This window comes from Chiroxiphia lanceolata, chromosome 1, assembly GCF_009829145.1.
Source record: "Chiroxiphia lanceolata isolate bChiLan1 chromosome 1, bChiLan1.pri, whole genome shotgun sequence".
NCBI lineage: Eukaryota > Metazoa > Chordata > Aves > Passeriformes > Pipridae > Chiroxiphia > Chiroxiphia lanceolata.
The window spans coordinates 109605378-109629084 of record NC_045637.1 but is presented as its reverse complement, the minus strand read 5'-3'; the positions used below and the strand labels follow the sequence as shown (position 1 = coordinate 109629084).

Genomic DNA, 23707 nt, shown 5'->3' with positions numbered 1-23707 from the left:
GCTGTGTTCATTTCAACAGTAAGTTATTGTACACATACTTGTTAGGTGTCTTTACATCTCAGCTTTTTCCTAGGCAGTATCAGGTGTAAGTTGAAACAGGACTTTTCAGGACAGAGATCCCAGCAGGTCAAAAAGAATTATAAAGTTCCAGGATTGATCATTTAAAAAAATTTAAAAAGAGATAGCACAGCAGAGCCCTGAGAGCATTCTTCTGAAACAAGCAAACTACATTATAAGTTCTTACTCAAAAACTAATCTGATACCTTAATGAGGTATTTTGTTCGTACTCACTTGTCCAGTCTTCTTCAAAGCAATACAAGAAGTGAAATCCCACCATGATTAAAGCATGCAGGGAAATCAGTGCTATATACATCTGAAAAATAAAGGATGTAATATAGGTACCAGGTGAGTTTAAAGACCAAAATGCTACATCTTCCCAATACTTCAAATAAAGCAAAGTGCTAATATTTCAAAACAAAACCAAACCACAAACAACTCCAAAAACGATCAAACTCTTCCATCTCCCCTAAACAAGCACCATGAAGCTGGCAAATACCAAGACTACACAGGCTCATTCTGGCCTTACTAACAGCTCTGAGCAAATATGAGGGAGACTGCTGAGTTCAAAGCCAGCTGGATACCAAACTCAGCCTCCCCTGTCCCAGAGTGGCCTTCCACTCAGTCTAGTGTCCTTATCTCCCCTATGTACAACACAGCTTTCAGAGAACAGTAACACCATCTAGGTATCACGTTGTCAAAGCTTACCTCCTTGCTCTTGAGAGCCCTGTAGTCTCCCAGAGAAACAACAGTTAATTTGTTTTAAGCAGAAAACGCACTTTATCTGTTTTCCAGCATGAGCTCAGAAAAATGATGTATTTGTTTAATAAGCACTTTCCCTGAGGCAGATGCTGGCATGGAAAATTTCTCTCTGGCTTTAATACTTGGTAGTAAATACTTTTTGTTTTAAACTAGGACTTAGCTCTGTAACAGAAAGTGTATGTAACAAAAAGTTATAACAGAAACTATATGCAGTGCTATACATACATTACAATTTACCAAGACAGGGCTAAAAATATGACTCTCCTGAATGTACAAGCTCTGACAAAGGTCAGCAGATACTAGAAGTGAGAGAGATTTTGTTAAAAGAAATCCCTGTGGAAGCAGTAAAAGGCAATAGGGGAGTATTTTTTTTCCAGTTCAGTATGCTGCCGTTCTTTCACTTCCTCAGGTCTCAAAAAGCATACCCAAGAACAAAACCAGCAACCCTTAGTTTGTTTCTCTCAGCTACATTAAGTGTTTAATATAGTCTGCTTGAAAGTAGATGTCAAGTTTCAATAGAAACTGAAATCCTTTTGATAGGACTAAAACACCTAGCTCACTCAAGGTGAAAAAACAACCTTGCTCAAAGGAAAGAAACAGGATTAATTTTGTTCTGTAATCCAGATCCTAGCAAACCACAGCACAGAACACTAAGCCTTTCCATTTAACTGAAAATCTCCCCCTTGTTACTTGGTAATATGAGAACAGTCTTCCTCAAACCTGCAGATGTCTCAAAAGATTTATTAATAAAACAGAGCATCACTGAAAGTCAGCCTTGTAATGTTCACACTACTCCCACGGGATATTCGCAGTTTGCTCTGATGAAACACATTTCAACCCTTCCAGAAATATGCAGTATTCAAGTGTGCACTGCTGTTTTCTTACTCATGCTACAGATATAGTACAAAAAGTCAAACACCTCCTTGGTTTTCAAGTACAAAAATAAACCCCTTGCAATTAAAAGGTGGATAATTCTTGCCAAAGGGGATGCAGACTTCCCACTCCTCGTTTAAGATGTAGCAACAGTTCTTATTACATGATCCCACACAGGTACTCATACAACCATAATGCTTAGGAGCCCTATATATGGCCTGGGACCCTACCAGCCACAGTAAAAGGACAGCCCATGCATCAAAAAGCTCAATGCCACAATAAACTACTCCCATTACAATATAGATGCTCAACAACTGCCAAAAGAAACCTCAAAAAACCCTGGAAAATACTTCCCATGATGTTTTTTCCCATTGCTGTGGGTGGATGAGTCTGGGTGGGTGGATGAGTCTGGGTGGGTGGGTGTGTTCCCTAACTAATGAAACAGAAGTCTGCAGCAGCTCCCTGTAAAGTTCTTCCAAAATAGGAAGGAAGAGAAAGCCAGCCTTGGGAGCTGCCTCACAGACTACAAACTGCATTTCAGCACTTCCCACTGGACAACCTCAAGCATCACTTGCAAAATACTTACTGTAAACAGTACAAAGTACTTCTGGTTATTCTCTCCTACACAGTTATTGACCCAGGGGCAGTGATGGTCCATTTTCCGAATACACCTCTTGCAAACACTGAAAGAATAGAGGTCTTTATTAACAGCACTTTTCATTCCAGGAACATAAGATTTCACTGGGGCTTGGGGGACAAAGAAACTACAGAAAAGAATCAGAAGTGAAATCTGAATCTTAAAAAATTTACTTGTCACCATATTTATGTTTGTGGTTTTCTATCTTGACTAAGTCTGTCAAAAATGAACCACAGAACACCAAATCACCACTGCAAAAATTAATGCCACATTATCAGTCATTCTGTCAAAAATATATCAAAAATATTTGAACAATATATTTGGGCAGATGGAAAAAATCTGTAATTTTGTTTAGTTTTAACCTATTTTGTCTGTGAAAATGTCCATAAATTAAAACCAAAGAGAAACCAGAAAGATACAAAAAGCTGTAATGAATAAAGGTATTTTTCAGAGTTGCTAACTACAGGCTACGGTTTATTTACCAACACTTGCTGGCAGCAGGAACTTGCAGAAAAGGAAGTTAAATAAGGCACTAGAAAAGATTCTTGACATCAAGGTTAGCCACATACTAATATAAAATAGCTGTGGCAGTCAGTTAGGAAGACAGTACTACAATACACATTCAAGGTGAAATTAGATGTTAAAGCACTTCACAAAACCAGGCTAATGAAATCAAAATTCAAATTCTTGCCAGCGTGCACATTGTGGCCAGAAGTCAAATAATTAAAACATTATTACTTCGTCTGAACATCATTCTCTTGCTTAGTCAGTAACTGCTTCAATTCACATAATAAAGGAAGTCTTTTTCTCTGCTGCTTTCTCATAGGATAGGAGACGAAAGGCAGTCTCCTGATACCACATTGCACAAACAAGCACAGAAATCAAATATGAAAAAACACAAAACCCCAAAGCAAACAAACAATGGACCCAGAAAGGAAACAGCCATTCCAGAACAATTCTGGCAGCCCTGAAACAGAAAGGATTGAGCGCTCTGCTAATTTTATTTTTCTTCTTATAACAAAAAGTATTTTGACCTTAATATAACAATAAACTTTGATACCCAAACGCTTAAGGGAAACTCAAACAAAAACATGTTCTTATCTGCACGTATGAATAAATAATAGAAAACCTCTCTGTCAGAACAGCCTTTCACTCACTCTACGCGGTGGGAGAGAGTAATCCCCAAGGATACTTGCATGCCTGAAAAACAAATGAGTTGCTATAACCCCAATCCTAAATGAAAGGTCAGGCAGGCAGGCTCTGGCCTCTCAGCATGGGGCCAGACCAGGAGATGCTTCTGCTCAGGTGTGCTCAAGCACCCCATTACCTTCCAGCCCCAGGTGCAGTGGAAAACGAGAAAAGTCTCATTTTGCCAGAACAAGCAGCTTGAAATTATTGTCGAGCTACATGGGGACTGCAATCAGCTGGCACAGTAAAAACAATTTATCTGCCAGATAATGTGCTTCGTATTATAATGATCAACCACTGCTTTAAAAAAATTAAAAGAAAAAAGGAGGGGGGAAGGTGGGGCAGGTGGTGTAAAGGAGGAGGGTGCCTCCTTGTCTGTAGATGTGCACACATTTCCCTTGGACTCTGAAACAGCGGAGTACCCAAGCAATCCCTTCAACTTCTAGGTCCTAGTTCCCCAGAGAGACAACCTGAAGCAGCCAAGCCACAGATGTGGAAGAGGTAGCTAAGGCTGAGAGGAGAGGTTTTATTCGCTGTACACATACCAAAAGCAGTTGGATGACAAGCAGAACAGGAAACTAGCCGGTGGAAAAAGAAACATGGAAACCATGACTGAGAAGTACAGGCAGCAGGAATTACCCATACTCAGACACTCCCCCCTTATTTGACCACCCAGCTTCCAAATGCTGCCAGGACTAGCTTACTGGGCTTAGGGGACTCACTAAATAGAACATGAATCAAAAAACATCCTGGTCCCTCTGACATACCACTAGCAATATCTCCTGCTGATGCATATGCACAACCTTGATGTGTTAAAGTCTAATAAATCTTCCTAGTCCATAGAAAACCTTTTGACTGAAGATTCTCAACAGCATCAGTGCTCAGTGGATAAGTTTCCCAAATCTTAATGTCTAAAAACTTATCTTAAAGCATAGAAAAAAGGATCACAGTGATGAGGTTTTGTGTTTACCCAGAGTTGCCTTCATTTACCTATGCTGTGAGTCATCATCAAGACAGCATTTTAGATGTGAAGTTTCATTCATAATTGAAGAGCTGTCAGAGGGGATTTTACAGTAGCATTAATAAGTGATAAGCATGATCACATTGCTCCTGATGAATAACCAACTCCTGATTTTGATTAGAATAAAAAAAAAACAAAAAAGAAAAACATGTGCAAACTAAAGCTCTGAAACTAAGTATGAAAAACACAAACAGCAGAACAATTTTGTTCAGCTCAGTACCATGTATTCCCCTCCCCAGAAGACCACTGCACAAATCAGCAGTAATCCTGGTACAAGCTCTCTTGGTACATATTGGGTTTTGAGGAGGTAAGGAAGTGACACCAGTGCAAACTCAGTAACTACTTACTGGAAAGCAGGTTCGCTTGCTTTAAAAGCAGAAGAGAATTTTAGGAAGTAGTTATTTTTTTGCTCACTGCCTTTAGTACTAAAAAGCTCACTACCAGTTACTCTCTTCCGGGAAGTTTATCCTACCAGAAAAAGAAAGGACATGACAGATCAGTAGGCATACTGATCTATCACACAGCACAAAACAAAGTCACAGTACTCAATAAAAATGTGGAAGTCTGAGCTCTTAAAAAATATATACAGTTATCTGTACTTTAGTTTTAACTCAAATATCACTTCTAAATAGAACACACAGTTAGACAAATGGGTTTGTGAATAAAAATAAAAATGGAAAAGACACTGACCCTCTGAGAGACATTATATTTTTTAGATTTCTATGCATTCTGGTATATAATGTCTCTTTTTAAGTCATGTTTACATGAAAATTTATGGAATGCCAATTACAAGGCTGGAGCCAAGGTAGCACTCATTTTAAGTGTTTCTCGCTTTGAGTGGCCCCAGTCTCCTATAGATAAAAATTTGTTAGGAAAGGCCTGAGATTTTTTTCAGAGAAACTTAAATGTGTCTGGCACTATTGGTAACAGAATTCAGATACCAGACTCTCAATTTACCCACTCCAGTCTCAGACTCCAGTAACAATTTAGATCAAGGTACACTGGTGAATAATTCTTGAGGTCTTAATAACACATCTGTCTTCAGAAAAGACTTTACCTGCAGTGATGTGCTCTGTCAGGTTTGATGCTACAACACTTTGGGCACTTGTAAACCACCTGGCCTGGCTTTAGCTGCAAACTCTCAATGAACTCTTTTGTGGCATTACCTTTGGGTACAGCACCCTGCAGGAAAAAAAAATAAACCAGAAGATTAACCTGTGGACATTACAACTGCTAAGAACAACAGGACGACTTAAAACTATGGGAGGGGAGGAAAAAGAAAGAAACAAAAACTTCCCTAAGATCAACAGAGTTGCAAGAAGATTCAGAAAAGAAATTAAAATGCGGTACTAAAATATGGAATCACATACTTAAACATCATTTTGGTGGAGTTTTTCGGGTTTTTTAAACATCAATAAATCCTCACTTAAGCAATTATTCTTTTGTAATCCTATCATAAGCTTAAAATACTAAAGAATCTTCACCCCTCTTTTCACATCAACAAAGTTATCATGCCAGTGTTTTGTATCACAAACTGGAAACAGCAGATGTTTTATTCCAGTACAGGCAGCTACTTCCTGAAGTATCATTTTGTACACTAAGATTTGCTGGTAAACACCTCAAATCTTTTTATATTTATGCTTCCACTGTGTATTTGTTATTTAAATTAGGGCCTAACATTCAAACAGTGAACACTAAAAATCTTCCCACCTGAACAAGATGAGGTAAAACATTCTTAGCTGTCTTTAAATAGGTAACATATTGCTGCTGCAGGAGCCCAAGTTCATGAGTTTCCAGTCTTTTTTGCTCAAAGAACCTGTATCAAAGAAACTCCCTCCTCTCAAAAAAAAGTCATGAAACATACTGTATGAAATCACTGCTGGTACATTGGTACAATTAACTTCTGTGAATTTAAGGCTTTTTTATTGAAATAAAACCAGAGAAGCAATATTTTGACAGATTTCTGACAGAACAGTCTCTTTTTAACATATCTATACAACGTCCTAACAGCAATAAACAGGAAAGATACACACCAGTGAGAGAACTGCTTATTGAACCAGTATTATAAGGCTTTCTGGAGCAATAGTTTTTTCCACAAAAACTCCCAACAGGACTGACCAATTAAAAAAATTACGAAAACCAACTTCCCCAAAATGCTACAACTCACGTTCTCTCTCTTCAACACTCAGCAAAGCTCAAAACCTTAGGAATGTTTTAGCAAGAAGCAGTTCCTGAAATGCGAGACACATGCTATCAATTCTGAAGAACTCAGGTGTTCATTTATTTATAGTAAGAATTTTGTTTGTTTGCCTCAGTAGTTTCATTCTGATCCTAGACGTGCCCCTGGCTCCCCATGTCCTGGCAGCTTCCTTAATCCCTGACTCACACTGTCTGCCAGATGTTGCTGCATCCCTTCTCTGTATCTTCCCTCCTGCATTTTATTTAGCTGAATTCCTCATTAAAAAAATGAAACAAAATCCCACTGGCTCTTGCCCTCCACACACATAAATCCCACCTCACACTAGGAATTAACATATCTTTTCCAAATGACTCTCAATAGAGATTGTATCCGCTTCTCCAATGTAGCCTGTTTCAAAATACAGCTTTTGTTTCAGAAGAGTTTCTAGTAACTCTGCAAAATAATTCCAGCGACTTGAAGGTCCCTAGGCATAAAAGCCACACAACATACAATAATTAACAACCACCACCACCCTTAGGACACAAACTATCTAACAAACTGCTGCAGCCCAGTCCAGTGACCAGAAGTTTCAGAGCATAAACTATTGCTTACAGTTCTGCCCAGCAGCAGTGTGCAATTCAACCGTCTTTACTATAAACTGTGAGATTACCCCAAATCAAGCCATTTCTGCACTGTTGTGGCTTCTGGAAGAACTGGAATCTAAGAAGCAAAGATTGTTCTGAACTCTTAATGGCACCTTAACAAGGACTGAAGTAGGAAATGACATTTGGAAGGAAGAGAATATCAGAGGTACGCCACCACTCCCAACAGCAACAAGAATGCTTGTGAGGAAGGGGACAAGAGAAATCTTAGCATGTCTTTCTTTCCACTGACAATTGGAGATGGGAGTTTGAATTGAATCTACTGTCCAGGGATTATTAAGCAAATAAACCATCACTGGCCACTCAGCATTAGCCTCATGTTGCTAAACCGTATCTTCTCACTAGCTGAAAGATGACAAAGCAGCAGACCAGATCTCTCTGAGCAATGTCCTACGGATACACACAAGGAAGTCTTACAACTCTGATGCTTCCCAACTTGCCTAACAGCTCTTAGCACACTCACACAGTATTTATTTCAGCATTGTCCAATACACTCAACAAAATCAGGAAAATGAGAGATGGTAACATGGCTTTTAAAAACAACGCACGTTCTGCTCCATTCTGCTGAAGCAATACTTGCCAAGGCAGACAACTAAAACCAGCTTTTCCAGCTTTACTGTTTGTCAAGACATGACAAGCCACAAACACGAGATCTGCCATTGGGGAGAAAACAGTATCAGAGAGAAACACTCTCCTTCCCAGTGAAAAAGAAGAGCTGCTCACACAATGGGAATCTAAAGCTGGGTCCTTGACTTTGCTTCTGACTTGAGTGGGATGAAAAATTAGCATACCACATCAGCAGCCTCACTCGGCAGGCTGACACACAGAAGATTATTTAAATCTGCCACTCACTCGGCAAGTGAGTTACCCAACATCTAGCAGACAAGAAAAACACCGCCTGTTTCTTTCCGAGACACACAGAGAGAGGTATACTTACTGGATCTGTCAGCATAGCACGAAAATGTGAAGCCAAAGCGAGGAAAGCCAAGGTGTTGAACAGTGTGCCATTGATGACACTATAAACATAATCTCTTGATGGAACTAGCATGACAAGAAGGACTACAAAGTCGGCATAGAACACCAGCATCCAGGTAACGACAGCACATGCAATACCACAGCCATCTCGAATAAACCACATTGTTCCCAGGGAAGCACGGCTAGGAGGTGGAACACACTTTTCTGGCTGGAGGTATTCTGGTGTCCTTTCAATATCTCTGAAGCGGTGGACTGGAGTAATCATCATAGGCTATTATGTCCATACTTGCATCTGAAAGAGAATCAGAAACAGTGTTCACCGCTCTGCAAGACACGCGGCCCTCTGTTCATGTAAAGGCACGGCGATCACATGGAAAATTCAGAATTGCAGAAAGACAGTTGAAAAAGCAAAAAAGGTAAATAAATCAAATGCGAAATAATGGATTTGGAAACCACACTCTCACTTATCTGAACACTTCTTACTCAGAAGGCTCTCTAAGTGCTTTTAAGATGTGCTTAATTACACATCAGGTCCACCTGTGTGCCACCTCCACCTCCCCCTGCGGAAAGGCAACAAGCCTTTCTTTTAATGAAGAAAAAGTCATCAGGTAGGAGCCAAGAGGAGCTGCCCCAACAGGAACTGAAGCAAGAACTGGGCACTGCCACGTGAGGAAAAGAGGAAAGACCTAGCACAGCTGGCAGGGTCCCTCCTTGCTGCCTCAGGTCTGGGGAAGGGTCTCTCCTACAGATACTGGGTAACTTAGCAAATAGGAAAAGTATCCCTTCTCCTCAGCCATTGACTCACAGCTTTGGTGTAAAACTGCAAAACCCAACCACTCTAAAATTAGATTTGCAGGAATTGATCAAGAAGCAACCCAGGCAAAGATCTCAATAGGAACTTCTAGTCTTGGCTGAAGGATGGTCTTCCCCAGCAACAGCTGTCTCCTATTCTCACCTTTTCCTCTGGCCTTACAATCTTTGGAAGTCTTCTGCTTTGCCATGGCTCTCACACCACCTTTGCTCCATCCCTCAAAGGCATCTGTTTTGCCTCCCCTTTAGCACTTCTAATCAATTCCATTCCACTGTAGTAAGAGCACTAACACTGACATTGCCCTGTCCTCTCCTCTCTGCAGGCACCTTGTCTATCCAGAGGGTAAGGTCCACCTTGGAGCCAAAAACTGTAATATTCCAGGTGTATGCGGCGCTTACTGTAGTTTCAGTGTAACTCCCACTAAACACAGGCATTTGAGAAAACAGAAAAGGTGCTCATAAGTCTCTGGCAAGGGATCAATCCATTTGCAGTGTGAATGTACACCACTCAATAACTGAGCACACCTGGAACGCTAAGCTTTGAAAGAGGCTCTTTATACACCCAGCAGCTTCTTCCAAAGACTCTTCTTCACAGAGTATTTGCACAGTGCTCTAAGCACTCAAAACCACTACAACCCCTAAAGACCCACCTTCTACAAAAATGGCTACAATAATTTTACTACCAAATACACTGAATTGCATATACCTGAACGGAAGGGATCAGCCTCCTGCTATTTCAACATATCAGGCTTTTCAAAAAAAGAGCGTGCATAATGCAATTTTAGTTCAGAGAAACGAAGACAGTGTTCACCATTAATTATGCTTTCTGCCAAAAATGTTCATACTGAAGCTGCTTTTGTGCTTGTTTAAAAAGTTCCACTGTTGCCTATATAAAGGGGAGAAATTTTACAGAAAACATAGTCAGCGAACTGCAAAACTATCCAGGACCTTAAACTTCTCTCCAAATGTTATCACTGAGCTCTGTCAAGCACAAGGAGAAAGCTCTATTCTGCATAATGCAAACCAAAAAGGAAATGTTATTGCCCCTACCCAGACAGGGAAGAAGACGACAGTTTGCTTTTTAGTTATTATTTCAAGAAGACCAAATTCATAAGAGGAAAATTAGTCTTTTAAGGCCAAAGATTAAGGTTATTTATGAGCAGGATGATTAATTACATCCAAGCGCAGAAGTGATGAACTTTGTGTGCCTTAGTGCGAGTGACATCGGGGAGAGGTGACTGGAACTGCTACTGCCACAGCAAGAGTCAAAAGCCAGGAGCACAAAGTTTCTAGGTGAAGAGAAGGGGATGAACTAGACCATTTATAATATTTGTTTGCTAACATGACTGTAAATAAATAAACCAGGAGAATTAGGTATTTCTTATCGTTCTGCTTTGAGCATTTAGTATGCTGCCAAGCAAGTTAAAGACGGTTTATGAATCTGAAGAAAGTCACATGGATTAATGTTAAAGCATATCAGTCTTGTATTTATACATACATCAAACAGAACAGAAAAATCAAGATAAAAATGTCCTTGTGAGAACGTCATTTACTTTGGCGAGAAAAAAAAACCACAACAAAAAGCCCTCTCCTCATTCATAAAATTCACATAACACATTGTAATTACTGTGTATTTTAACCACAGCTATAATTTAGCCTCATGACTCCCAATACTTAGGAACACAAGCTATATAATTTTCACAAACAGTGATTACCCAAATGATCTGGTGGTCTAAGTTCAGATAAATCTATACCTACTGGTAAATCCGTACCTTTTCTTCAGTTTTTCACAATTTCTGTAAGGACAATTATGTACTTATACATTCACACAGACTGAACCAGCATTTCTAAGACTCGGTCCTTCCCCTCCCTCAAGGAAACAGGTTAACCTTCACTGCATTATTTAATAATCTTATTAAAATTGTTATGCTGGTTTGCGAGCTCAAAACAGGGCTGACATAATTAAAGACTCATGCCTGACAACAACGTTTAGTTTACGGTAACGTCATATTGCATTAAAAAATGAGAAAGAGAACAGTAATTTAGGTATTTCGATTTTCAAACAGAAGTCTTAGCCTTGACACATCAGGAGCAGGGATAGTCCTGAACAGGACTGGGATAGTCCTGAACACAGACTTTCAGGTTTTTTTCCCTAGACTCTGAGCGTTTTTTTCCCCCTGAGGTTTTGTTTCCCAAAGCAAAGGAACGAAAGTCACAGGAAAACCAAACTCCTATTTAACAGAGGAATTAGTTTGACAAGTCACCCCAAAGTCAGTATTAGCAAAGACTGACTGAAAGCTAAACAAATACACAGTGATTAAAACTGTGGGTTTAGTCCTGAATAGCACACTTTACCAGTGAAATAAAAATTAATCTCTCTTGCAAGTGCAAGAAGTGGTTTCACTCCAATAAAAGTTCTACAGTTCTCTCAGAAATATTGAGCTAAACGGGGGAGGAAAAATAAGAAAAACTTATAGCTGTGTAACCTATAGCTGGAAGGAGCCTCAAGGCACCTCAGTCTGAAAGTCTGGAGACTCATTTCTGCAGTGCAGTTATGAGACTGTGCAGTGCACAGTTATGAGACCTCCAATTCTGGCTGGAGGACAAATTTGTTATTTAATGTACTTGGCTATTTAATGCTTGGTTTAGAGATATCATTAGACAACAAAATGAAAAATCAGTAATTGGTACATAAACACCGTACCTTATTTGAGAAATATGTGTGTTTTAGTGTTCATTATCTCAAGAGTCAATCTATAGGAGCTTAGAGTCTCAGCTTCTCTCTTACATGACCTGATTAGAGGGTTTTTTAATACCTTGTTCTTACATACACAAACATCTGCTTTTGTTTATGTTGTCCAACTAGATATTTTCATATAAATAATACAACAACAACAATACTGTAGGGGGGAGGAAGTAGTAACTTGCCCTAACTGGTTTGCCCTTCAACCATGCTGCATATGAATTTAATTTATCACACAGATAGAATATGTCAGTCCCTCCTGGTCTGGAGCAAACAATATGTAAACAATGTTGGCAAAGGGCTTAAGGACTTAATCTTGGTGTCAGGCTACAACAGGCCACTAGGTAAGTGTGCATACAATGACAACACGCACATCAATTCAGCTTAATGACAAGACAGAGCAAAGACTTGTTCTTTTTATCTGGAAGGCATTTGGCATTACAGGAACAACTAAAAAACATGTAATATACAAATGAGAAATGTAAACAAAACAAATAAAAACCCACTTCCTGCTACAATGAACACTTAAAATATGCTATTACACCCTATATAAATTAAGTAACTGTCTTTTGATCTGCTATAAGCCATGTCCAAAAAAGCTTGTTTTTCATGGCCTGTGACCACCAAAGAACGTGCAAAAAATGAACAAACAAATGATATGAGCCCCAAGAAGTACCTGAAAGCTACCTGAGGTTCTGATGATGTAAAACCTACAAAAAGCTTAAAACCAACATTATCATCAACCTGCTGATTTTCATGTAATTACTCATGCTAGTGAAGTCAAAAGGACATGGGTATGAATTGCAAAACTACAGTAGTACTAGTACATTGCAACCATTTCCTTTATTAGAAGTCCATTAACACTGAACTTCAGGAAGAGGTAACATTTTCATTTTGTCATATAAACTACATGAATTTCAAGTTTAGCCAATTACACAAAAACAATTCTAGAAGGGAAAAAAAAAAAGAAAAAAGAGAGGCCGGGGCAGATCACTGACATTTTTTTAAGGTACCTGGTTTGTTCTTTTATACACTTTAACAAGCATACTCCAAATAGCTTTTACAACACACAGAGTATCTTCAGAGCTGACAACACTAAAGTTAACTTTTAATCACCACCAAAAGGAAGCAAACATACATAACTAGTCATACTATATTCATGACAGCTAAAGCAGGCAGTTTAGATCTGCAGGACAGGACGTCCCTTTAAATAAACCCAGCAAACTCCACTTGATAGACAGAAACTGCAAGAGTTCATTTTTAAGTTTATTTCATTTTTCTGTACATAAAACTGCATTGATTAAAACACTGTGTATTTAATCTTCCTTTGCAGCAGACATGCAAGGAAGTGTGCTTTCTAACAGGATATTTACCTATGCTTCTCCCTTCTGTCACACCTCTATACAGCCGAAATCTAACAACAAGCTTATCAAAACTTGCCAAAGCACGTTCTAGCAGGGATAATAATAAAGGAATATCAGTATTTATATATTTTGTTTCCTAATGGCTCCTGCAAGGCCTATCTGATCAGCAGAAGCGGAATGAAACAGCCCAGCTATGCTGAGAATTTTTGGCAGTCTCCTGCAGATTCATCCAGATATCCATCAGCATGGCAGTTTCCAACCTCTGGTTTACAAAACTCTGGAGGGTCAATGGGACATTTCTAACAGGTCTATGAAAGGCAGCTAAAAAAAGCAAGCCTATTATTAGCAGGCTTAAATTTGCTATAGAGAGCTGTACCTCCATTGGAATATTTTTGTGACTCCACACATGGTTAAAAAAAAACAACTAACGAACCAACAAAACAAACCCGATCCCAATCCAAAACCTCAAACAGGTAAAAAACCTGCTCTTGGGTTAAAATGGCAAAAGCAATAGGGAAGAACTGGGCACAGAAGTTAACACTGTGCTTACAGGATACCCGATGACTCAGATCAAATGATCACAGTGCAAAGTCGGCCCTACTCCAGACACCCCGAGAGGAGGAGATAACAGGATTGTGCCTACCACAGATACTTTTTCATTTTTCTTCTGGAAATTCCGGCTACATTAAGGAATATAGTTACAGCCTAAGTACCACATTACCAGCTACCCATATGCTTTTAGCAAGAGGTTCACAAACGTCTCGAGATTCCCCTGAAACCTTTGGCTCCTGAAGTCATGCAATTTCAACAGTTTCAGTTCCCATGCTGAAGAAAAATGGCATAAAGAAATCAGTATGTCAATTATATTAAATCTATTAAAAATAATCTTAAAAAAATTACAAGGCTTAAAATAAATTTATGGTTTTGTCCTGAGGATAAATGCACAGGCTTGGATTACCTCCCTTGAAAAGGGGAAAAGAGAGGACATAAAACCAGATGGTAACCCTTTTGTAACATTTTTCTATACATGAAGAGAGTAAGAGGATGTATAACAATGCTTTATAGTCAGAGTTCAGAAAACTGTTAACTATTAACTATTTTGATGAATCATAATTTTCTACTGATGAATCAATATTTTCTATTTTTAACTTATTTCTTATTTTGAAGAGGCCACGCGTGAACAAGACCTTAGTAAAAATGGATCACACTAAAATCATACTCTTATCATTTTTACTAGAAGCATCTTAATAGAGGGGAAGATTTAATTGAAGTCATGCATTTCTGAAGAACACATTTGAATAGGAGTACAAATACATCAAGGGAACTCCTCCCTAAGGAGAGCAAGGGGAGGGGGAAATTACCTCAAAGGTGCCTGTAGGATCTGGAAACTCTATTCTGAGGCCCTGGATTGTGCTGAGTGTGACAGGCTCAAGAGGAATGCAGCCACATAGGGTACAAACCCCTCAGTCCTGCCCTAATTTATGTCAGTCCAGACAAGAAGCAATTTGAACAGTGCCAGAGGAATTGCATTAGAACTGTAAGGAAAATAAGGCCATGTTTTCTCAATTACAAACATAGGGGTTTCCTTATCCTGATGGTTGTGGTATGCAGTCTCTCAGGGCAGACAGAAACAGCTTCCTGGTTAATGTCTGCATCCTTTCTGTTTAACTAATAGATATGTATTGTATAAATAAATGATAATGCAATTAAGACTGACCTAAGAGTCTGAGTTATCTGGTAAGTGATTGCACCCCCACCTAAAAGGCCTGTCAGCTGCCAGCTTGAGCAAAGGAGAGCAAAGACAATGTAGTTACTGTCCAAGGTACAAAAACACTGGACCACTATAGATGAGTGACAAAATTGGGGCAATATCTAGGAACAGGACACAAATCACAAGGGCAACAGAGACTGAGGTCAGACTTGAATTTCACTTGGTCTGATAACAAAGTTAGTGATCTCAATAAGGCTTTGATCAGGAACAGAAGGTACTTTATAATACTGTCATTAAGTATGAACCATTACAAAATAATGTAACTTTTTCCCTATCAGAACTGCAAGGGGAACAGAGAAATTCTGTCACTTCAATCTGACAGTTTCCCAATAAGACTAAATACACACAAGCTACTTAACCTATGTCAAAAGAGAAATATTAATCCTGAACATAAAAACCATCTTTGTTGCATCGTCACCTATCTGGAGTTAAGCATCAGAAGGAAAGAGCAATCTTGCAGGAGGGACTGTACTAGGAAACAGAAAACAACAGATGGGGATGTCATGCTTTCCCACAGCATTGCAGTTATCCTGAATACACAGCCTCTGAGAGACAAAACACAAGAAGATGCCCTGGTCTTCTAGACAGCTTTGCAATTTTGATGATGATTCAAGACTTAAAACAGCAAACCCCTGGATTAAGGGAATTTAAATTCACAATTTGCCCTGTATCCATTTTTTTTTAACAAAAGACAAAAATTAAAGGGGAAGGTTTATCTATACAACTAGTATTATTTTTAGCATCTATTTTAAAAGCTACACAACTTTCATGGCAAAAGGAATATATCTTCCAAAGTAGAAGAGTTGTAGCTTTAAAGTTTTAATCATAATAAGAAGCTGGCAGAACCACTCTGGTCCAAAAAAATATTCTAAATACTATATTTCAAGTCAGAAAGAGCACTTATAACTATCAGACATACGTTTTCACTCAAGATGGTCTAATGCTGCATCTGGCTCTCATCTGCTGCTGCTATAGCCACCCCTTCCCAAGCATGTCACTCACTCTCCCTGATTTTATTCCCCCACTTGCAGTTTGTTCTTCTTCCTTACCACACAGGAGTAGGTAAGACACAGGTATGAAGGCTGTAAGGCATTCAGGTTTTAAATCTAAATACTACACCTAAGCAGATACCTAAACCAAATACAGAAAATACACAGAGCATACATTAAAATAGCACAAAAATAACACAGGGACCGAAAAAATTATCACCTCTATCCTGCAAAGGTCTGAAGGTAAAATCATGACTAGAAGAAGCCTATGCTGCTACTTCAGAGAACTGGAAAAACCTGCAGGTTCAAAGTTGCTGTATGTTAAAGCTTTTGAAATGTAGCAAAGGACGTCTGAGTTGGCAAACTAAGTTTTGTTCACGGTTGCACTAGCAAGCAGAAGGGATCCCTGCCTCCATAAAATATACAATTTTTATGTCTAAACCTTAATTTTGTTATCCTTTTAAATACTGAGAGTTCAAGCCCAGACCAACTACAATATATAATATGCTACTTATCTATTCTATTCTGTATTGGACATCAGTAATTCAAGTAGTCATTGCAAGAACACAAAGATGTATATCACATTACTATCTTTCTTTATCACCTGCTATAGCCCTCTCTATATCTATGTTTTGGTACTACTGCCTTTCCACTGGGCCTGTATATGTCTTTTTTTTTTTTTTTTTAAATAGCATAGTACTTTACCCTACCTTTATTCACTCATACTGTTTCAGCTTGAGTCCATTTGCTTTAACTTCTGCATGCTGCACCATGTTTAAGATTGGTCACCTCTGTCAGTTCTGCATTATTGCAAAACTCACAGCTGAACTTCACAAACACCAGCCCAGCAGCAAAAACATCAACAAGGGCCCTGCGTTTCCTCTCATTCAACATTCCTCTGTTGTCCACGGGTATTAACAGTGAGTTTTCCACATCCTTGTTTTAGTTGCTGTTCTACTTGCTCCTGGAACAGCATTTCCCAACATTTTTCTAGTTGAACTCTGCTGCTGTAGGCTTCCCTCTTATTTCCATACCTTCCCATCCCTATCCTCTGCTATTTTTTCTCCCCTTTTCTTGCATTCCTTCTCCCAGAGCAGCACCAGTTCTATATGGTCACCCTGTAACCTGGTGGGGCAAAGAAATATGAGGCTACAAGCCTAGGTAAATCTGTCATTTCAGCCCCCAAAAGCACTCCTGAGTACCCTCCCCCCCCGGGGGCACAGCCAGGAGCAAGCGACAGGAGTTAACACACCAGTGCTCCTATGCAGTAAGAGCCAGAGTACCTGGCTGCACCTTGCTTGTAACACCTTGCACCCACTAGCAGGAAATTGCTGCTGTGTGGGGAGGTCTTTGGCACCCACAGCCTGCAGAGACAAGCTGGCTCGCTCTTTTGGACTCCCTCTCAAAAGGACAACGTGTAAAGTGTTACTGGCAGACTTGCTGCACTGCAGTTCCAGTCAAGTTAAGGGCTATCTTTTTTTCGTATTATCTGCACAACCCAAACATGCAGCTCTAATTCGGAAAGCTTTAACTTCTCATTTTCTCTAATACAACCTTAAGCTTCAGATTAGTTACATGGACAAGTCAAATATGATGTTCCAGGTGCAATCATTCACATTTGGTTTTCTTCAACCAGCTAAGCACAGGACAGAGAAAATAAAACCTGACAAAACACTATTCTATCGTGTCATATTTTACGTTACCCGCTGTCTTCCGTCAGGAAGGCAGAACAGTTGTATTCCAGAATATCACCCTAAGAAAAAGGTCATGTCTACACTGCAGAGGGACCAGAGAAAAGTGTAAGCTCAGCCAACTAACATCTGCAGAGACTGGCTGAGCTATAGCCAAGCCATTTTCAGACTGACACCACTGTGGGAGCCAATCTAGTCTCTTCTACAGGAGAGATGCCCCATTACAGATATATGGGAGATGTCTGCACAGTAAAGCTTCATTGCTCCATGAGCAAGTTTTCCTGAAAAAACGCAACACGGGGGTTTAAACTGCACTGACTATGAGACACTGCTAGCTTCTGTTCTGCTGGGAGATGCACAGCAATCTACCCATCAAGAAAAGTAAATTCATATTAGATATGAAAAAGATTCACCAAAGCTGAGTTACCATTGCCCAGGATACACACATACTGCTGAAGACTATAAATTCTTCTTTGCTAACACAAGGGGAGCTGCCCAGAAAAGACACATAAATACTTGGGCACAGCAGACATGCATCTGCTGAGGAATTAAGCATTCATCTTCTTGCAACCTACTTCCGATAGTTAAATCACATTTGTGTATTTTTGTCTACTACCAAACAAGCAATTTCAAACTGAAATACACACCCTTGTCTGTAATTACACCACCTAAAACGAAAATTAAAAGGAAGTAGAAACATACACAAAAATACTCAGTAGGTATTAAATGTTGCAACAAATATTTTGGCCTTTAGGCAGACCTTATATTTGCTCTTTTATAAACCTACAACTGCACTTAGCTTCTGGGTCGCACCTTCTAAATCTCAATGAGCATTCAGTCAGACACAACTTCCTACCACCAGCAGCTCCCGCTGGTATGACAAACACTATTGCATCAGTGAGACAGCACCAAGAGCTACGCTGACAGAGTCATAGTGTTTGAAGGACCGGCTCTTTATTGCACAGGGGGGCTGCATCTTTAACGACATATGAATGGCATGGCTCCTCTTATGATGACTCTTATCACCAAAATGCCTGTAACACTGCACAAAAGACTTATTTGTTGCTTTCATTAAGCAAAGAAAAACATGGTACTCACTAACGCCTTGCTATCTACACCACCAGACACCCAATGCAGTCACTCGTTGCAACCCGCCAGTCAGTATCAGAACAATCCACTGTATGAGAACAACCGTCCGAATTTGGGTTCCTTCCTTACAGATCTGACATTGCACACCTCTGCCGTGTCAAGAATCCGGAAAAAAATCACTCTTTTGCACACTGAAAAACACAGTTTATCTTTTCCAAATTAGGATCAAAGGAAAGAAACCTAAACAAGTTTTGTGTCCATCCTGTGTCCCTCAGTGGCACACAGGCAGCGGGAGAGCCTACCAAGGACCAGATTGCTGCCTCCTCCTCCCCAAGGCCTGTTTTCTTGAAGACTGTTTTCTAATGATCCATCATGAGCTCTTGCTTCTTAAAAATTACTTTACAGAACTACTCCAGTAATACTTAGAAGCTGCCGTTCTAAACAAGTCCGGATCGCTTCCTATTGCCATGTAGCTCACCATCCACTTCAACTAAACCCTCAACAGTGCAGCGCCATGGTTTCAACACAGACCACTCCCGCTGCCGAGGTCACACCCGGCCGATGGTCCCATCGGACAGGTGCAGTCACACGCCGGGTGACCGCGGCCACCTCCAAAGCGAGAGGGTGAGCTCCACTCGCTGTCCAGCTGTTCGCTGGACACGTCCCATCGCTGCAACGCACGCACAGATTACAGGACCCCGTTCCACCACTGCAATCCATTAACAAGTCACAGGACCCCGACGAAAACGCTGGAGACTTCGAGTTTAAATTTCCTGCCGAGGGGACTCAACGCTGCTCCGAAAGGCCGCGGAGCAGACCTAAACCACGTATTTAGCCCGCTATTATTTAACGTGTTTAGCCCCGCAGTATTTAAAGCCCAGTGCTGGACGACGGCGAGGGGAGAGCGGGAGCCCGCCCCCCGTTTCCCGACCGATGCCAGAAGCTCCTGGAGACGCCGCCGCTGGACACGACCCGCCGCCAGCCCTTGCCGGGGGCCCCGCGGAGGGATGCGGGCACCGCTCGGCCCCCGGGCGGCGGGGCCATCCTGCGGTTCCCGCACGGCCAGAGGGCTACGCAGACAGCGGGGACAGCGGCAGGGCCGGGGGCAGCTGGTGGCGCGGCGCAGGCGGCGGCGGGATGGCCGCTCCGCTCCGGCGGCCCGCTCCCGTCCCCGGCTCTCGCTCCCGCCTCCCGCTCCCGCCTCCCACTCCCGCCCCACTCCGCCGGCGCACACACCTGCCCGGCGCCCCCCCCGCCCCGCGTTGTCAGTCGCACCCACCTACCCCACTGGCCGCCGCCGCCGCCGCGGGTCCGGCGCGCCCCGCCGCCGCCCCCGCGCCGGCAGCGGCACGGCACGGAACGGCACCCCCCCCTTCCGCCGCCCCTTACGCGGGCTCGGCGAGGAAGGAGGTGGAGCGGCCGCGGGGAGGAACCAGGAAGTGAACGGCGGCGGCGTGAGGCAGAGCACACCCTGCCCTGCCCTGGACGAGCCACGGGCGGGCACCGGGACCGGGCGCCGCTGGGGCGCGCTTGTGCCATGGGCGCGTCTCGGGCGTGCGGGTTTTGTGAGGGAAAAAGCCCTACCACTTTTTTGTTTTTACATGGGAGCAGATGGTTCTGCCTCGCTGCGCACCGCTGAGCCCCCAGCCAGCCAGGTTCAGGGTGGTTTCGGTTTGCAGGTATCCAAAATCCTTCAGCACCCAAGAAGGAGCAGGTGCAGTGGAAGGCAGTGAGGATGACTGGGAGACTGGAGCATCTCTCTGAGGAAAGGCTGAGGGAACTGAGCCTGTTTGGCCCCGAGAAGAATCACAAAAACATAGAATCAGCTGGGTTGGAAAGGACCTCTGAGATCATGAAGTCCAACCCTTGATCCACTACCACCATGGTTACTAGACCATGGCACTAAGTGCCACATCCAGTCTCATCTTGAAAACCTCCAGGGACTGAGAATCCACTACTTCCCTGGGCAGCCCATTCCAGTGCCTGATTACCCTCTCTGTAAAGAATTTCTTCCTAATGTCCAACCTAAACCTCCCCTGGCAAAGCTTAAGACTATGCCCCCTTGTCTTACTGATAGCTGCCTGGGAGAAGAGACCAACCCCCACCTGGCTACAACCTCCTTTCAGGGAGTTGTAGAGTGTGATGAGGTCTCCCCTGAGCCTCCTCTTTTCCAGACTAAACAGCCCCAGCTCCCTCAGCCTCTCCTCATAGGACTTGTGCTCGAGTCCCTTCACCAGCATCGTTGCTCTTCTCTGGACCTGCTCCAGCACCTCAATATCCTTCCTGAACTGAGGGGCCCAGAACTGGACACAGTACTCGACAGGGCTGAGTACAGGGGCAGAATCACTTCCCTGGACCTGTTGGCCACACTGTTCCTGATACAGGCCAGGATGCCATTGGCCTTCTTGGCCACCTGGGCACACTGCTGGCTGAGACAACTGAGAGGGGACCTCGTTAATTTGTGTAAATACCTAAAGGAAGGGTGCCAAGAAGATGGAGCCAGGCTCTTCTTGGTAGTACCAAGCAATAGGATGAGAGGCAACGGGCAGAAACTGATGCACAGGAAGTTCCCCCGGAATATGAGGAAAAACTTCTTTACTGTGGGAGTGATTGTGCACTGGAACAGGTTGTCAGAGAGGTTGTTGATCTTCCTCACTGGAGATATTCAAGAACAATCCTGTGCCATGTGTTCCTTGCTTAAGCAGGAAGGTTGAACCAGATGATGCACAGTGGTCCCTTCCAACCCTACCCATTCTATGATTCTGTGACAGAGCATGCTGCTGCAGGTGTCATGTTTGGAGTGTGAGCAGGGGTTGAGTTTGCTTGACACTCTCCACGTTCAGTGGCTGCTTTCAGTATTTGTGGCTTCACCAGGCATTAATCACATAGTGTGAATCTTCACATTCCAGGGGGTTCCCTCAGGCTGGTTTTATTTTAGCCAACTCGTGTCATTCATTTACTATAATGAGGTTAGAGGAAAAGACATTGCTTTGCCTTTGTTAAAAAAAAATAAACAAAACAGCAAAACAAAATCAAGAAACTAGTGGCATTCTTTTTTTGTCTGGTAGCCTTCACTACAGCCTTGCATTGGAATTTGAATGCTCTCAGAAATAAATGCTCTTTAGAGCAAGAGGATGCCTTCTGCCCTCCCTAAAAAACGAGCCAAACCTGGGCTCTTCCAGCCTTTGGAAAAATGCTGTCTGCATGTGAACAAGATTTGCTAGCTGAGTCTCTGGATTATGCAAGAATTTGACTAACATTAGGTAGAGTCCAGGCTGGGATGGCAGAGGGGGAAAAAAACTAACAAGTAATTTTTTCCTTGCAATTGGGACTGTGAGCGGCTGTGGGCTAAGCCATGAGATAGGTAGAACTAGGAGTCAGAATGTCATCTCCCTATGCTCTCAGTGGAAATCATTGTGTGTGTCTGCATTAACAGTGTGTTTCAGATCAGGAATTCACATTTACAAGGGAATTTCTAACATCTTACTTCTTGTTTGTTTCACACTGAGGAATGTGAGGCCACAAGTATCACACTATGGGTCAATCACAGGGTCCATCTGTGATGGACAGCAGCACTGGCAGATGCTATTTAGAGAGAACATACAAACCAGGTCCCTTTCATGCATGGGCACTGCCTTTGTCTGGCACTCCCCTGGCCCAGAAAGGGGGTCTGGCCCTGCTCACATCCCCAGGGTGAGCAGGGAGGACAAGCTACCCAAGCCTCAGCTCCCAGCTCTGCCAAGCTCCACCACTGGCTCTCCCCACTGAGAAACAGTAAGCAATCCCCATGCAACAACCCTAGTGCACAGAAACTTGACTCCTTTTGGATGCATGTAAGCCATGGGAAGCGCCCCAGAAATGCATCTGCTCTGCTCTGACTGTTAACAGATATGCAGCCTGCCAATGGGACCTGATCAGAGCTAACCCAAGCTAAAATCTCCAAAACATCCCTCGCTCTTGAGGTTTGTTTCTACTGCATCATTCTGCCTGCTCAAGTAGGCACAGCCAGGAATACTCTGTACACTTGACTGAACAGGGAGTTGTGGAGAGCTGGATAGACTGTGGCAGTGTGATGTGTAGTACTTGGAAGCCATGGGTCATTCTCATCCAAGCAAACATCAGCATGAAGTCATATGGCAACCTGTAAAATACTCTCAAAATTGTACACAGGAGCTGTGCAAAAAGGTGTGAAACTTACAGTAATGACTATTATGAGGCTTTCAATTAAGGCTGTCCAAAAAACCCCAACCCTTCATTACTGTTTTAATATATAATGTGAGTTTTTAATTACATTTCCCACACCACTTTCCCAGAGATATCTGGCACAGGACCAACTGCACTCTCCTAACTGAGAGCATCTGGTTTCTTTCCTGCTCCTGCACCAACCTTCCCTGCACACCACACCTTGCTCGGACCCTTCCGAGGTGAAAACTCTACAAGGAAAATGAGGAAATGCGAAATTTATCAGCACGCTATACCTTCCCGAGCACTTGGGCATTTCCACAGCTTCCTTCAGGAGCTTTTGGCAGAGGGCAGCGAGTAGCATGAGGGTTCGCTTTCTTGGAGGGGACGAGGAGCAATGGCCATAAACTAAAACACAAGTTTCACATCAACATGAGGAAGAACTTCTTTCCATTGAGAGTGGCAGAGCACTGGAACAGGCTGACCAGGGAGGACATTCCAAACCCACCTGGACGCGTTCCCGTGTCACCTGCTCGAGGTGACCCTGCCTTGGCAGGGGGGTTGGGACTGGGTGATCTCCAGAGGTCCCTTCCAACCCAATGTGACGTGCCGGTGCCGGTGCCGGTGCCGGCTGGGCGGGAGAGCAGGACAGCAGCTGGATAGCCGGCAGCTTTCCCGGCTATTCCCTTCCCGGGCGGAAGGGAGGCAGGAAGG

The 23707-nt window shown here is 42.4% G+C and overlaps 1 protein-coding gene across 5 annotated transcripts in view; it reads right to left on the bottom strand.

The window, feature by feature from the left end:
- The window catches only part of ZDHHC3 (zinc finger DHHC-type palmitoyltransferase 3), a 33873-nt gene extending 13694 nt beyond the window's left edge, over positions 1-20179 (bottom strand). For 4 of the 5 annotated variants that reach the window (XM_032681026.1, XM_032681045.1, XM_032681039.1 and 1 more), the window contains exons 1-5: positions 20095-20179; positions 8317-8646; positions 5596-5720; positions 2279-2375; positions 292-373 (exon numbers count right to left, since the gene is read on the bottom strand). In XM_032681026.1, the coding sequence (XP_032536917.1) occupies positions 292-373; positions 2279-2375; positions 5596-5720; positions 8317-8622 (610 nt within the window). In that variant the 5' untranslated portion in view covers positions 8623-8646; positions 20095-20179. Of the gene's footprint in view, positions 1-291; positions 374-2278; positions 2376-5595; positions 5721-8316; positions 8647-20090 lie in introns of all 5 variants that reach the window. The other variant, XM_032681031.1, reaches the window with a different exon arrangement.
- Positions 20180-23707: the final 3528 nt, after the last annotated feature.